A 16,460-nucleotide genomic window follows, 5' to 3' on the forward strand; every position below is an offset into this window, starting at 1 on the left:
GCAAGCCCGACCACCTGTAACAGGATGAAGTTCAGGTTTGGGCTACAAATAGGGCAGGCAGAAATCCAGGTACAATCCTACCTAAAATCTCTGAATTCTCCCCAAATTGCTTGGGATGGCATTATTATTTCCTCAGTGGATAAGCATCTTTCAACTCTGGGAAAATTTAGAATTAAGAATAAAATGTTTAAGAGACTCACACTTAGAACATTAATATTTACGTATTAAGGATAAATCTGTGCCTATTTGGTAGTATAAGTATTTGTAATACTCAAAAGAAGTTGTTTGGCCTATTATAAAATTTACCTGCACTAAAAAACCCAATTTGAAACATATGAGTAATCTTGATTGGTATATTTAAGTGTAATCTTTCTAAGGTTATGTACAGTATTGGAACCACTAAGAATACTTAAGAATCACCATCTATGTAAGTTTATTTTATTAAATTTATAAGAGTTACTTAGAAGTTGAGAAAGATTATTTTATCAAAATATTGAAGGATTTCAAATGAGATTAAGATATTCAATTCATAAATGGGGTTTAAAAGCTTAGAGGTGTATAAGTCTGTAAGTGGGCCTAATTATTAATCAAAGGCTTCCTTAAAAGTAATTGACGTTTCTCGACGTGGAGGTCTCCCGAGATTCCCGAGCTCCTGCGCTTCTCAGTTTCCTCATCTGTAAGATGGAGATAAGCCATATACTTGACTCGGGTTCATTGTGAGGATGGAGATGACATGAATGTGTATGGCACATGGACTTCAATAAATGTACATTGCCTTCTGCTGTTAAGAGCTGTAAAGATGTCTGACCAGAAGCAGGTAGCTGCCAAAACATCCCTTATCGAGCAACTGATGTCTAAAAGGAATTTTGAGGATCTTGGCAACCACCTTACTGAGCTGGAGACTCTTCATGTGACTAAAGAGCATCTCCAGGAGACTGTCATGGTCAGGGCGGTGTACAGAGTCCTCAAAAACTATCCTACAGTGGCTTTGAAAAAGAAAGGCAAGTGTTTGCTGTCAGAATGGAAAGCTCTTTATAAGGATCTCCACTTCAAACCAAGGGACAGCCCTAAATCATTCCCTACGGGCAGAAATGAAGGAAACTGCGGACTTTCTCATGACCCAAGTCAGGATGAGATATCAGGCGGCTCCAGTTCTAATTCATCACCCCACGATGTTGCAAGAGCCATTGAAACACTTGTGCCTGAAAATGGCACGAGTCAAATGGAGCCCAGGGAGGAGCATTTCAGGGGTGGTGACCCAAAATCCACTGACCAGAGATCCAGTGAGTCGCTGGATCCCACAGTACCTGTGAGAGCTAAGTGCACAGAACTTCTTTATGAAGCTTTAATGAGTTCTTGCACAGATCAGTCCAAAGCTGATTTGTGGCAGAACTTTGCAAGAGAAATTGAAGGGCACATTTTTACCCTTCGTTTGAAGAACCTCAAAAAGTACAAAACTTGTGTTAGAAGCAAAGTTGCCAATCTGAAGAACCCCAAAAATTTTCATTTACAACAGAACTTGCTCTCTAGGACCACGTCTCCGAGAGAATTCGCCGAAATGACGGTGATGGAGATGGCAAGCAAGGAACTGAAGCAGTTGAGAGCCTCCTACACGGAATCTTGCATACAGGAACATCACCTTCCCCACGCCACTGAGGGCACGCAGACAAAGAAAATAAAATGCAGACGCTGTGAGAAGTTCAATTGCAAGGTCACTGTAATCACCAGAGGAACACTTTTCCTGCCAAGTTGGGTGCGGAATTCAAATCCAGATGAAGAGATGATGACCTATGTGATCTGTAATGAATGTGGGGAGCGGTGGTATCATAGCAAGTGGGTCTGCCTGTGATGGTAAATAAATGTTCTCTTAACCAAGAAAAAAAAAAGTAACTGACATTTATTAAACTTGTAAATGGAATAATAAGATTTGTAAACTGATCTTTAAGGAAAAACTAGGCTTCTGAATTCAGAAATTTAATAAATTAAACGTTAACTTTTAAAAACCAAAGATGGGGTGCCTGGGTGGCTCAGTCAGTTAAGCATCTGCCTTTGGCTCAGGTCATGATCCCAGGGTCCTGGGATCAAGCCCCACCTCGGGCTCCCTACTCAGTGGGGAGCCTGCTTCTCCCTCTGTCTCTGCTGCTCCCCTTGCTTGTACTCTCTCTGTGTCAAATAAATAAATAAAATCTTCAAAAATAAATTAAAAAATAAAAATAAAAACCAAAGATGCCTCTGAATAATATTTTCTGTACATGAAATATTTGCTGTTCCTGAGGGTAGAAAAAAAAATCTCCTATTTGGGGGTAAAAAATGAAATCTTAAGAAATCAGAATAAATTAAGCAGGACTCCAACTGAAAGAGGAGTAGGGCCTGAGCCTGAATCCAGCTTACTGGTCCACCTCTTGCCTTCTCTCAATGCCAAACTGATGCACATCCCACCACCACTGCCACCCTCTCTCCATCCACAATTGACTTGCATCTACCCAGTGGGGAGAGAAGCTGAGTAGCACAGGGCAGGTCAATGGGGGAGACATACCAAGGAATGTAAAGATCATCAGTTTTGAATTCACACAGACCTGAGTTTGAATAACAGTCTCTGAGAACTTAGAAAAAGTATCTAAATTCTCTGAGGTTCAGTTTCCTCTTTTCTAAAGTGGAATTTTTTAAACACCTATGCCAAGGGTTATTAAGAAAAGTATATGTAATCCTGTATTTTCTTAACTTTCACCACTAGCCACTGGGGGTATGATTGTGAATGAGACACAACCCTGCCCTCAAGAATAGCTAAAGTGATGATTGCATTTATGATTAGTGCTCAACCAAAGGCTGCTACATCTATAGCTCATCATCAAATGGAGGAAATCAACATTGCCATTGAAGTCAGAAAGAACTGGGTTAGAGCTTAGCAATGCCACTTACTAGCTATGTAACTGTGGCCTCTGAGCCTGTTTCCTCTTCTGCAAATGAGGACAACTGATTGTAATACAGAGTAGTTGAGGGAATCAAACAAGCTGGTGTGTGTGTAATAACATCTGGCACAGTGCTCAGCATATATAGGAGATTCTCGCTGTATTGTAATATCCTATATGCATATGGCAGGTTTCTCCTGGCCCCACTGTACTGCACAAAAACTCCAAAGTACAGGGCTAACCCAGGTCAATGTCTTGTTGACCTCCAGGGATAGAGAGAATTTTGGAATTGCTGCTGGCCAGAAAGCCTGGCATTCTCTCCTGTACCCATGGCCCTGACTGACCCTGAAGGACCAAGTTGTTAGGTTGGAACAGATACATCAACATCTGGTTCCATTCAGTTTCTCTCCATTTTGCCTCCTTAGAAGTTCATATAAGAGACTGCATCCGTACCTGCCCACTGCTAACCCCAGCTCTTTTTCTTCCAAAATTTCCTAGTGGAGATATCAGCTGTGACCTTCATATTGCACTCATTTGTCTGGGCACCTACACAACTTCACACACCAAATTTAAGGGCCTTCTCTTGATCTAATAGTGATAGGTCTTTAGGAGTGTTGTGATGGCTGGTCAGTTCAGAATTCACACCAAACCCCCAGCAAGATGCTCCTAGTATCAGCAAGATACTTCCCCAGTGAAGATACTTCTTTTTAGAGCTTCCATTCCTGGGCACAGTCTTCTCACCCAAGTAGCTAAAGTTTGAACCCTGGGACTCATGGAACAAAATTCTCAGTAGTTCTTTTTGCCACAAACATCTTGCCATGCTCCCCTGGTGGGAGGTGTGGGAGAGGAACACTTGCCCTTTTTTTCCCTTCTAGGTTCTTTGGCTGGTCTGATAATTAAATTGAGATAAGACAGATTAAAAGGAGAAAAACAAATAAATTTAATTTTCTACATACAGGGACCCTGAAGCTATGAGGCTAAAAGACAGTCAAAAAATTGAGGTTTATATGTCATCCTGAGCTAAGAAGGAGGAAGGGATCTTGGGCTTCAAAGGGAATGAAGACAATCCACAGGAAGATGGGAAGAGCAAATGTTTGGTTAAAAAAATAAAAAAAAAGTTTATTTTGCCATGCACAGACAATGGAACAGAGAGAGGAATCCTAACAAACAGGCCTCTCCAAACTCTTCCTAGCCTACCACACCTAGCCCGGACTCCTTGTGGTTATCTCTGGTGATAACCCTCTCTGGGACCAGACCCCCCAACTAAATTCTTTTAGGTGGTTAAGGGAGAGGTAAAAAGCTCTTCCTGAGTCTTTCAGGCCTTGACTGTCCAGTTTGAAATAATCCACATGCCGAAGTGGCACATTCTCCAGTGGCCTGCCCTAAACTCCATCAAAAGCAAGCCCACAAATCATGGAGCTGCTTGGACTGTGGCTCCGCCTCAGGTGTCCATTCTTTCCTTTCCCATTTTTCCCACTTGTACACAAAAGGAGTGATCCAATCATTTTTCCAGAAAGGCTTCCCTGACACCTGCACCCTCTGAGCCAAGAAACTATTCCTTCTGTCCAGAGGGAGAGAGAGCTTACAATGGATGTTTGCTTTGCTGTCTGCTTCCAACCACCCTTCCAGTAATGATACCTGGAATTTCCTATGAGGAAACCCCTCTCCACTCTCAGTCCACATGCTTGGGTGAAACTGCCAGGGCGAGCCTGGAGAAGGAGAGTCTTAGTCGGTCTGGGGTTCCATAACAAAATACCAGATGGAGTGGCTTAAGCAATGAGAACTTATTTCTTACAGTATGGAGGCTGGGAAGCCCGAGATCAAGATGCCAATCAGTTTGGTTCCCCATGAGGCCTCTCCTCTTGGCTTGCAGATGGCTGCCTTCTCATTACATCTTTAGATGGCAGAAGGAGGAAGCTCTCTGGTCTTATAAAGGCACTAATCTCATCGTGAGGACCCTATCCTCGTGGCCACATCTAAATTTAACTACCTCCCAAAGGTCCCTATCTCCAAATACCATCATACTAGAGGTTAAAGTTTCAACATATGAACGGATGGTGAAGGGAGATAAATCAGACTGTGGCAGAGAGCCTCACACTTCCCCCACTCCGGTGCCTGGTCCAGAGCCAAACACAGAACATAATCAGAGCCAATGGGCCAAGTCCTTGCTCCTCTGGATGACTGAAACCTTGGACAATGAGGCCTGAGCTGTAGGCAAGCATCTTGACACCACACAGAGGACAGAAAGAGAGAATAGGTCCTAATGACACCTGGCCTGACGCCAGACCGAACTTACCCTTCTGTACACTTTAAATTTTGTAAGGCAAAATTATCTCTCTTGGCAATTTAGGTTAAGATTTTATGACTTGCAACTAAAAAAATTCTAACTTCTGCAGATTTATACCAATTCATCCAGTGGTGTGCTAAAGAAAACTTCATGCGAACCAGTTGTTAAAGCTTCAGGAATTGTACAAACCAGGTGTTAAACACGGCCATTATTAATAATTAAATCATGCAAACTTATGAACAAGTCAATAATATTTGTAAAAGGTAATAAATACTCAAAACCCATCACTTCCTAATAAGTTTACAGTCACTTGTGCTTTGAGTTTATTTCCATCTACTGTATGTGCATGGTGGAAAAACTGTAGAGAAGGATGCTGCTGTGCACCTCTTCCCAGCTCTGTATTCAGTGGTATCAACCTGGGAGCTTGAAATTAACAGGACGGAAGTACCTTCACCACAAAAATGGACAAACACTGCAAATCAAGGCTTGACTTACTGGTTTCTTGATTGCCTAGGCTTAAGGAAATAGTGCAAAGCGTGTCAATAACGTAGATTAAGTTGAAAGTGCTTCATGTCTGTAGTTGTTAGATTTGTGACCAGAACAAAAACTTGAGAAATATTCTTCCAGTATTCGAAAAGCATTATTTGACTGAGCAAAGAATATTTGCAGCCACTGCCATGGCCTAGCAGCACTGTGCTAGTTTTCAGAAGTCAAAACGAACAGGACACAGATGGCCCTGTGCTCAGGGAACTCAGAGCTCAGGGTGATTTGTTCTAAGCCAAGTACCACAGAAGAGACAGCAGTAAAAGACATTGTATCTGTCATCAAGAAGTGTATAATTTAATTGTAAAGGCAAGCCTAGCACACAGAAAATACAGTAGAGTCTCTTAAGTCAGGGATGACAAATATCTATTATGCACACCGCCACCTCCCTGTCCACACCTATGTGAATAAGTGCCAGCACTCTGCCCTGAGCCAGGATGTGGCTCCAGCAACCTGCCCAAGAGAGCACTCCAGGCAGCCACCACTGTGCTCATCATGGGTGCCATTACACAGGAGTACAAACCATGGGACAGCCCAGTTTCAAAGTTCAGAGGTGAGACCAGCCGGACCTGCGCTACCAAAGAAAGGTTTCATGGAAAAAAAAACTTGAAAAAGGTCTTGGAGGATGAGTAAGGAACCTGTTAGAAATGCAAAGTCCCAGGCCCCACCACAGGTCTACTGAGTTAGAAACTCTGAGAGTAGCCCCAGGACTCTTGTTTTAACAAGCCCTTCAGATGGTTCTAACGTACACTGACGTGTGAGAACCACTGGACTATGCCCTTGGCTTCTTCTCCAGCTGCTTTCTCTCATGTGTCACTCAAGTTGATCCTTACAACTGCACCATGCAGTAGGTAGGCAAGCTAGAATACTTATCCTTCTTACACGGGTGAGAAGAGCAGTTCAAAGACATTACAGGACTCACCCAGGACCACGCTGCTTACGTGCAGCAGAGCCTGGGCTCCAGCCAGCTCTCCAGGTGCCAGAGCAGTGTTATTTCCATCAGCCCTAAGGTAAGAGCATAACGATAGCATGATTCCTCCCAGCCCCCAGCCTCCTAATTTCCTCTCTCACCTTCCCAAGGAATTGGCCAGCTTCCTGACAACAGGCTGTGAATAAAAGCTCTGTGGGGTGATGACAGTTGCCTGACAGAAGGAAGGTGATAGGACTTGGTGCAGGGCCCCCACCATGCTCATACCTGCAAGGATTGAAAGTGAACTTCAAAGCCAGCACCAACCAGCTGGTCCCAGGCATCCAACAGCTTCAACTCATCAGATGCCATGGCCCAGACCTGGCTAATGGCAAAAATGTGGAAACTCAGCCTCCAATGAAACCCAGGAACAGAGCCATGAAAGCTGGTCTAGGATCCAGCTCTTTGTGCCAAGCCCTCTCAGGCAGAAATGATCAGGTTTAAAGAACTATCTCCAATCCAAGGCCAAGCTGACAGGTCAGCCTGGAGGACTGGAAAGGGCACGATCTCTCGAGTTCCACACACCTGGGTTTAAAATCAGTTCCAATGTTTACAAGCTCTGCAGAGCAGCCTCCTTACCTTCTCTGAGGCAATCACTTTCTATGCAAAACGGGGACATAAATACACACAGTTTGTGTGAAAGAAGAGAAATAACATATGCAAAAGTGCTGGCAGAGCGGGCACCTGGGTGGCTCAGTCGTTAAGCGTCTGCCTTCGGCTCAGGTCATGATCCCAGGGTCCTAGGATCGAGTCCCACATCGGGCTCCCTGCTTGGCAGGAAACCTGCTTCTCCCTCTCCCACTCCCCCTGCTTGTGTTCCTGCTCTTGCTGTCTCTCTCTGTCAAATAAATAAATAAAATCTTTTTTTTTAAAGATTTTATTTATTTATTTGAGAGAGAGAATGAGATAGAGAGAGCACAAGAGGGGGGAGGGTCAGAGGGAGAAGCAGACTCCCCGCTGAGCAGGGAGCCCGATGCGGGACTCGATCCTGGGACTCCAGGATCATGACCTGAGCCAAAGGCAGTCGCTTAACCAACTGAGCCACCCAGGCGCCCTAAATAAATAAAATCTTAAAAAAAAAAAAAAAGTGCTGGCAGAGGCCTTGGCCCTTTCCTTCCCTCCCTCTTCCCTTTGGGAGTCTTCTTTCTCCATCTCGATGGATCCAGAGAAGGGGATGCCAAGTTGCTAATGAACCAGGCTAAAGGGGAACAGCTCTGCCTAGAGCAGAAGATAACCTCTAAAAGTACCTTCTAGCATTAGGTCATAAATCTGTCTTATGTTGAAACTGTATTTGTGGGCTGTTAGCTCTGTTAAGAGTGTATCTTACTGCTTTATCCTGCATTCAGCACTCACTATGCACAATAATGAGCTGCTTTGTAACTTAGGCAATATTGGGCATGAAGAAATTAATCAGGAATTCACCAGAATTCTCCAATCATCTGAAATGAATCAGTAATTCTCAGTAATCAGTAATTCTCTGGCAAACTACATCCACAGGCCAAATCCAGCCAAGCGCTTCTTTTTGTAAATAAAGTTTTATTGGAACACAGCCATGCTCATTTATCCACATATTATCTATGGCTGTTTTCACACTACAAAGCCAGGGTTGGACTGCAAGGGCTGAAATATTTCCTATCTGGCCCTTTATAGAAAATTACCTACCCCTGCTCCAAAAGAAAGTACAGATAAATTGAATTGTTACAGTTCAAGTTCTCCAAGATGTAGGCTCTGAGAAAGAGTTTAGGATTCAGGGTGTTAAAGAGGGAATGCCTCTGGGATCCACATCTCTGGAAGGGAGAGAAAGGAAGCAGGAGTGGGCACAGGGAAAAGACCGGCTGCAATGCAGGTCCAGCAGCTTCAGTCAACTCCACAGGAAATGCTGGAGCAAATAACCCCTTAGAGTTGGCCTGAATGGGCCCAAATAGCTGCACTTTTACCCTCTGCTTTGATTGGTCATTGGAAGTGGGCAATCCCCTGGAATGTGTGCCCGCTGGTGAGGAAACTCCCAAAGGGGCTAAGGGCTGGAGGCTGTCTATTGACATCATTCCCAGAACTGAGGGCAACAAATCCTCCCTTGCATCTCCATGCCCAGCACAGCCACCCAAGCTTTCTTTTTTTTTTTTTAATATGGAATGCTTCATGAATTTACGTGTCATCCTTGTGCAGGGGCCATACTAATCTTCTCTGCATCATTCCAATTTTAGTAAATGTGCTGTCAAAGCGAGCACCACCCAAGCTTTTTTAAAAGTTTTCTTCCACCACCTTCCAGAAGTGCCCCCGCCTCTACACCAGGGAGTCAGGTGTCTTCTAAACTTCCAAGGGAAGTGGTAGCTGTCATCAGTGGGACCCAAAGTCAAAGTGGACACAGGGTGTTCAGAATAACAACTAAAATATCACCTTAAACTTATTCCCAGTAATATTCTTGAAAAACTTTATGTCCGTAAGCTTTATTGGAAATCACAGAGAAACAGGCTATGCATCAATAAATGCCATTCTCAGGAAAAGTGGACTTTCTATTCCTATCAGAATAACACCCAGATTTTTTGATAGAATGGTGATATCTAAAATATATAATGTATATAAGATATAAAATGTTTTATATAAAAAAGATAAAATGAGAGATAAGGTAGAAAATGTCACTGCTCATTAGTGCAATAGCACAAGAGCAAGAGATTTTGAGTCTACAAACCTAGGTTCAGTTCTCCACCTGCCACTTACTCTCAACAATCCCTTTACCCTCCCAATGTGTTTGCTCATCTATAATATGGGACTATGATACTCTATCCACCTCACAGTGTTCTCACAGAATCAGAAGAAATGATATATGTGAACCAGTGATGAAATCTGGAAAGTTCTCAAAAAATATTTTTTTGTCTATGTCTTCTGTAACACCTCCTTCATTGCTATCTTGAAGTTCTATTCAAATATTTAATTGCTTTAGTTATTCTTTTTTTTAGTTCTTCTCTGGTCTTACCAAGTATATCATCAATATTTTGTCATACACAGAACAGGTATTTTAAAAGATTTTTTATTTGCTCTTGGTCTACCTATGTACATAAATATACATGCACACATGTATATATACATACAGATACCAGCCCCATACGACATTTCCTTCCCAAGACAAATATCCCAGAGAATAGATAGGCATTGATATTCAAAACTTTTGGCAAAGGATGTTCGAGAAAATACCAGTGAACATTCAAAGTCCTACCTCTTCATAGTCCTGCCCCCACTGACATCACATAGGGTCTCACCTACTCCTGGGAGCCCACTGATTGGCCTAGCATAGTGAGGTTTTGTCCCACCATGTTTTCCTGAGCTATAAGTGGCCAGGTATACTACAGTAAGATCTAGGGCTTCACTCCATTTTGTCTTGTGTCTCAGCTGGCACACCTGTTCTGTCAATGAGTCATTTTCCTTTCTGCATTTCTTCTTTTCTCTTTCAGACTATCTCTTCACTCCATGAATGCACATGAATGCATATTTTATATATATATATATATATATATATATATATATATATATATATATATAATTTGTTTCTTGGCTTGCATTAGCAAAGGGGAAAAGAGCACCATAGTAATAGGATAACCAGCATTACTCAGGCTCTGCCCACTTCTATTTAACCTGTCAAAATCTCCATTTATAATGAAAAGTCCCGTATAACTGGTTATGGAAGTCCTTAGAAAGTGCTTGCTTACTGCTGTATTCCCTGGCCCTCTCAGCTACTATGGGGCCCCTTTATTTTCTTTCTCTTCTGCCCTAAGTTTGTAAAGCTCCATAAAGGTGTCTTGGCTCTGCTCGTGAATACCTGGTGAAGTCCTTCTGGGCCAAAGTCACCAACAGAGGGTGGATGTCAGTGATGTTGCAGCCTAACCTGAGGAGAATTGCTCCCCACAACCTGTTACAAAAGCAGGACTGTCTGCTCCTCCTCAGTCTCTTAAGACTTTCATCCCAGCCCTCTTTCAACTTCATGTCCTTCATTGTTTCTTTCAGTTGCAGTCCCCTCTCCCCTGTCCTTAGCAATCAGAGGCAGGTCCTACAGTGGGAGGGATTGGCCCTGGACAGCTGTCTGAGTTTCAAACTCCATCCACTTCAAAGAACGAACCTCCTCACAGACACCTGCGGCACCATCAGTGGGCCAGGCGTACTCACCCGGGCTCTGGCTTCCCTCACAAGAACGCTGGGTCCTTGCTGCTGCGTGTGCCCACCCAATCAACAAACATGTGTTGAGCAACTACACTGGCAGGCCCAGCATCAGACAGTGCATAACTGAAACCCTAAAGGGGTATGCCTTTATACTTCTAGGGCCTCTTCCTTTACCTAGGCATTCAGTCATTCGATGAGGATATTTAGCAGCTACAATGAAAGAGACATTAAACCCTGTGTGGTCAAAGATGAATAGAACACAGTAGCTGTTGCCTTCACTGGGCTTATAATCTAGTAGCAGATATAGAAAGTTCACAAATAACCATAATACAAAGCAAAATACAGTAAATGCTATAAGAGGGGTACAAAGTGTTTCTGGTGTTCAGAAAAAGAAAAGTGCATTTATTAAGCGCTTTCTATTGCTCGGGCATCTCTAAATCCCAGAGAGAGAAGGAAGGAGAGAGAATAGTGTGTATGTGTGAGTATATTTATAAGATGCATATTATAAATACTTAATAGTATATATATAATTTCCATTTGAAGTTTATTACATCTCATTTTGCAGATGAGCATCTCCCTCTCAAAGTGATTCAGTAACTTGCTCAGAAAAGGATCTGTCAACAGGAATATCTGGAAAGTTTTAATAAAACCAGTATCATCTCAGCTGGTTCTTAAAGGTTTGGTGGAATTTTAATTCATATGTATGATTTTTAGTACAAAAGTAATACGTTTTCATTGTGGAGATTTTAAAAATATAGGAAAGCACAAACATGCAAGTTAAAAAAAAAAACATAAATCCCACCACCCCAATATAAAAACACCATTAACATTTTGGTGCATATCCTTATAAACATTTGTCTGCTAATCGCCGCATCTAAAAGAACAATTGGGACTATACTGTTTAGTCACCTGCATTTTTATAAATGCATTTCATTTAATCCTCACATTCCTGCAAAGTAAGGAGTGTTATCAATCCCATTTTCTAAGAATAACTTGTGGGGCAGAGAGTTTAGTTTGTCCAAGTCACATTACAGAGCCAAAATGCACATCCCGAATGTCTTTCTCCAGAGTCCATACTCAGCTTCCTCCAGCTGCCTCCCAGCCCATGAGCTATGCCATGGAGATGGCAGGGCATGGAAAGGAAAAATAGGAATCACTGGGAGGGATTGGTCTTAAAGAAATACATGTAACCTGATTCCAGCCTCCAGACCCCAAGCACACCCTGCCCCACAGACAAGGAAATGCAACCCTGTAGACAACAGTAGAAGAGAGACTTTGAGACAAAGAAGGAACAGTGGGCACATTTCTTCTTGGGACCACTGGGATCCTTGACTGGGATTTGGAGACTGCTTCTATCTAGGGCATAAAGGATGGGGAGAAATTTTTAAATGACTCTAATTTCTCCAGCCTGGGTGGTTGGAAGACGGTTTGTCCCATAACCTGTTTCATAACCTGTTCAATAATACATGTAACCTCTACTAGGCAAAAATTATTCCCTCAATTTAGACTCACCCCTAACTCATAAAATGTACTTCTTCCCTGGGCTGCATGTTCCTGGCTTGACTTATATCACTTACATAACAGTGATATTATTTTTTAGAACGGCACAGAGAGTTTTAGGCAAGGCCAGAAATGCCAGCCTAGGATTTGGTCCCCTAGAGTTCTGCCACCAAAAGAAAGGGAAGGAACATGGCTGTGTGGGAGTCAGGAATGTCTCTTCTGATTCCAGCGTCCAGGCCCCAGCCACACCCTGCCCCACAGACAAAGAAATGCAACCCTGTAGACAACAGTAGAAGAGAGACTTTGAGACAAAGACGGTATAGTGGGCAAATTTCTTCTTGGGACCGTTGGGCTCCTTGAACCCTTTGCAGGTCTGGCTGACAGTTCATCTTTGATGGAGAAAACAGTAATTCACTGGACAAAGAGTTCTGGTTCAATTACTAGCTGAATACACAGCACCCATCTCCACCATCCACATCCCCCAAGCCCAAGATAATTTGTTTTGTTTATATTTTCTATCAGTTTTTCTAAACCTTACCACGTTCCAGAAATTCACCCTCAAGGAGCTAATTTTTACATAATTGTTCGTTTGTTCTTTTTCTTTCTTTCTTTCTTTCTCTTTTTCTTTTTTTTTAAATCAAAGCTGCTCTCCATTTCTGGATGACATTTGATGACCTGCATCAGTAGAAAACATTAGCTTTGCCCTTTTTGACTCTGAAAACTTGGCAACAGAGTCAAATTCTCTCCAGATCTCTCTAGTGTGAAACTTCCTGTAATCCTTTTCCCTAACACATACCACAAATCACTCACACAGATGCTTCAGAGAGAAGGCCAGGCCCTTACACATATCCTATGGAGAGCCTTCTTCAGTCCTGTTTCTTCTAAAGTTTTTCAGTTTCTGATCCCCCTTTGCTCTTTCCTCTACATTTTATCACATTGAATCAAACCAGTGTGTCCTCTAGTATGTACTGGGACAGATAGTGCCCAATAAATACTGATAGATGGAGTAATTTGAATGAATCTCTACCCATCTTTTCCTTTTTCATTCCTTTTCTTTGTATATCTTTATCACTGACTCCATATTCAATGGGCTTCCAACTGAGCTCTATACCTGCTCACTGAAACTGAGCAACTCGACCCTTACCTATACCAGTGTCTATCACCAATTTTATCAAAAATTTCTTTTTAAAAAAAGATTTTATGTATGCACAAGCAGGAGAAGCAGCAGGCAGAGGGAGAAGCAGGCTCCCTGCTGAGCAGAGAGCCCCATGTGGGACTCAATCCCAGGACCCTGGGTTCACGACCTGAGCCAAAGACAGAAGACTGAGCCACCCAAGCATTCCATTATCAAAATGTTCTTAACATAACAAACTTCATTGCACCCATACCAATGAAAGTCCATTTTCCTTTTTACATTCAGTGGTAAATAATTATTGACTACCTCCCCTGTTCCGGACATTATTCTAACAAAACAGATAAAGTCCCAAATCCAAAGGAGCTTAATTTCTAGTAGCAGGAGACCAACAATAAGCAAATAGATAAACCAATAAATAATATGGTCAAAAGAAAAATAAAGCAGAGTCAAGAGACAGAATGTTGGGGGTTGGCTAGGCCTTTTTCAAGCCTTAGTAAAAATAATCACTTGTCCTCATATTTATCAAATGCCTAAGCCTCTCACTCCTTTGGCAGCAGGCACGGATGCACTGAGATAGTGATCCACAACATCTGTTTCTGCCAACCAACCCTCATATGGGAAGGGTAACAATGTCCACTTTGTAAGGATTGAAAGAAATAGGTAATCTTTGTGAAATGCTTGATGCAGTGTCTGGTACACAAAGCATACTAAATAAAGGACAGCCAGAAAAAATGGAAGGGAGCGGGAGTCACCTTTGACAAAGGCCATCTCATTTGTGCTAATTTTAGCTTACTCTCCATATTATTTGTGCTTCCTCCAGGCAGCCCATAGCTTTATGAGCAATTGACCCTTGAACTAAGAAGCTGCTCCAGATAAAGACCTTAGCTGGTCTTTACGTGACATGATAAATAAATGGCATGGTTTAGAGAGGAATGCAGGCTGAACTTGACAGTAGCTGGTATGTCTCACTTTCCTCTCTGGGCCTTTTCTTCACCCACTGGAACTCACTAGTCATCTGACATATGGGCAAACCTGGAAGTGAGGGAAGTAGTACCTCACGGGGCAACTTGGATCAATGGGCACGGGAGCCAATAGATAAGCTACTCTACCTCTGGTTTTAAGGCAGAAGAGTCTGAGGATCATTCTACAGTTTCTCAGAAGCTTCCCCCAAAGGACGGAGTCTCAGTCACCCACAGCAGCGACCAGGTCAGTCATACATCCTGTCTTTCCTTCTTTCCCTATTCAGTGTTGTAGTCCCAACCCAACTCCTGTTCATTGGAATCACTTCCCAAAATAATTACATAGCCCTCATATCAGGAAGAACTCAGGCTACTAAAACAGGCATACTATCCATGCAGTAGTCTTTCCTTTCAGATTCTACCTCTTAATATTATACATATTAGATATATAGTGTATATATGAAATTTCCATGATCTCTTCTCTTCTTCATAGCTTTTTCAAGTTAGAAAGTCTCCATTACTGTTTTGTATATGTATGCAAAACTCCAGAATCACATCACTTGTTATAGAAATTCTCTTTGGTCCAAAATGTTTACATTGCCTCCTCTATAGAAGACAAGATCTTAAGTTTTTTCAAGTTGGAAAACTCATCTGAAAGGTTGCAATGAACTTCTGTATTTTAGGGTGCAGACTATCCCTTAATTCTGGAAGCAACATTTTGATGAACATTTGATGAATATATATACACACACATATGCAAATGCTTCAGACTGAGATGTAAAATATTGTTATTTGAGCATATAACTTGAGTATAACTAGCAAAATTATTGACCTGCAGCATGAGATTTTTTTTCCTAAATCTAGATTTAAGCTGTCTTATAACTAAACTTTTTTATTTGCCCTTGGGAAGAAACAAAAAGACAACAGCCTGGAAAAGCAACAAGATGGACCAGCAGAAGTGGAGTCCTGTTCCAGAGCCAGAGACTATCAGATTGCCTGGCTAGAATGGAAGGGTTTGGGAAGAAGCTCCTTAAGGTTCCAAAAAATTACTTGAGGATGAAACCCTAATAAAATTCTGAACTTCTTGATGGCAGAATAGAGACCTAGACCCTTGTATTTGGGCATTAATACCTTCTAAATGTGGAAGGACAGAAATCTCTTGATTACTCATTATCCCCAGGACTCCTGCACCCCTTTCTTTTCCCTTCCTCATGAGGACAAGAGAAATCAAGGATCTACCAACTCAAAGTGTGTTCTATCATGTCAAGCTTTATAGGTATTTTGTAAGTATTTATTGAGTGAATGGATGAAACTGACCAACCTCTATCAACAAATACAAAACTATCTGAATATTAAGTAAGAAAGCATAAAAAAAAGAGAGAGAAAGAAAAGGAGTTTTTTTCAACTACTACTCAATTTCCTTTCTAGCATTTCTCAGTGGGCTCTGATAACCATTAGTTCTTTGGTATGCAAATAAATGACGGAGTGTGGAGGGAGAATATATGGTAAATATGTTTGGGAATACTAGTTAAATAGAGTAAAAAGGGCTTTATTGTTGTTAGGGTTTTTTAAGTATAGGAATTCTCAGCTTTTAAAACACTAACATAGGCTACAAGAGTATATACTATGTTCTGTTTCTGTATGTACGGTTGACCCTTTGAACAACATGGTTTAAACTGCATGGGTCCACTTATATGCAGATTTTTTCAATAAATACAGTACAGTACTGCAAATGTGTTTTCTCTTCCCTGTGATTTTCTTGATAACATTTTCTTTTCTCTAGCTGACTTCATTGTAAGAATACAATATATAATACACATAACATATAAAATGTGCGTTAATCGACTCTTTGTTATCAGTAAGGCTTCCAGTCAACAATAGGCTATTAGAAGTTAAGTCTTGGGGCGCCTGGGTGGCTCAGTTGGTTAAGCGACTGCCTTCGGCTCAGGTCATGATCCTGGAGTCCTGGGATCGAGCCCCGCATCGAGCCCCGCATCGAGCCCCGCAT

The 16,460-nt window shown here is 42.0% G+C and overlaps 1 protein-coding gene and 1 non-coding gene across 2 annotated transcripts; one reads left to right on the plus strand and one right to left on the minus strand.

Annotated features, from left to right (window-relative positions):
• Nucleotides 1–799: 799 nt before the first annotated feature.
• Nucleotides 800–1,849, plus strand: LOC110586089 (transcription elongation factor A N-terminal and central domain-containing protein-like). The gene has a single exon (XM_021696234.1). The coding sequence runs from the start codon at nucleotides 800–802 to the stop codon at nucleotides 1,847–1,849; it is 1,050 nt and encodes a 349-aa protein (XP_021551909.1).
• Nucleotides 1,850–8,827: 6,978 nt separating this feature from the next.
• On the minus strand, nucleotides 8,828–8,934 carry LOC123326245. Its single transcript, XR_006540957.1, has one exon. It is a non-coding gene; the product is annotated as a U6 spliceosomal RNA (small nuclear RNA).
• Between the last annotated feature and the right edge of the window lie 7,526 nt (nucleotides 8,935–16,460).

Source organism: Neomonachus schauinslandi, chromosome 11, assembly GCF_002201575.2.
Source record: "Neomonachus schauinslandi chromosome 11, ASM220157v2, whole genome shotgun sequence".
NCBI classification, from domain to species: domain Eukaryota; kingdom Metazoa; phylum Chordata; class Mammalia; order Carnivora; family Phocidae; genus Neomonachus; species Neomonachus schauinslandi.

Coding starts and splice junctions, on each gene's coding strand:
- LOC110586089 (XM_021696234.1), top strand. CDS start 800: ATGTCTGACCAGAAGCAGGTAGCTGCCAAAACATCCCTTATCGAGCAA.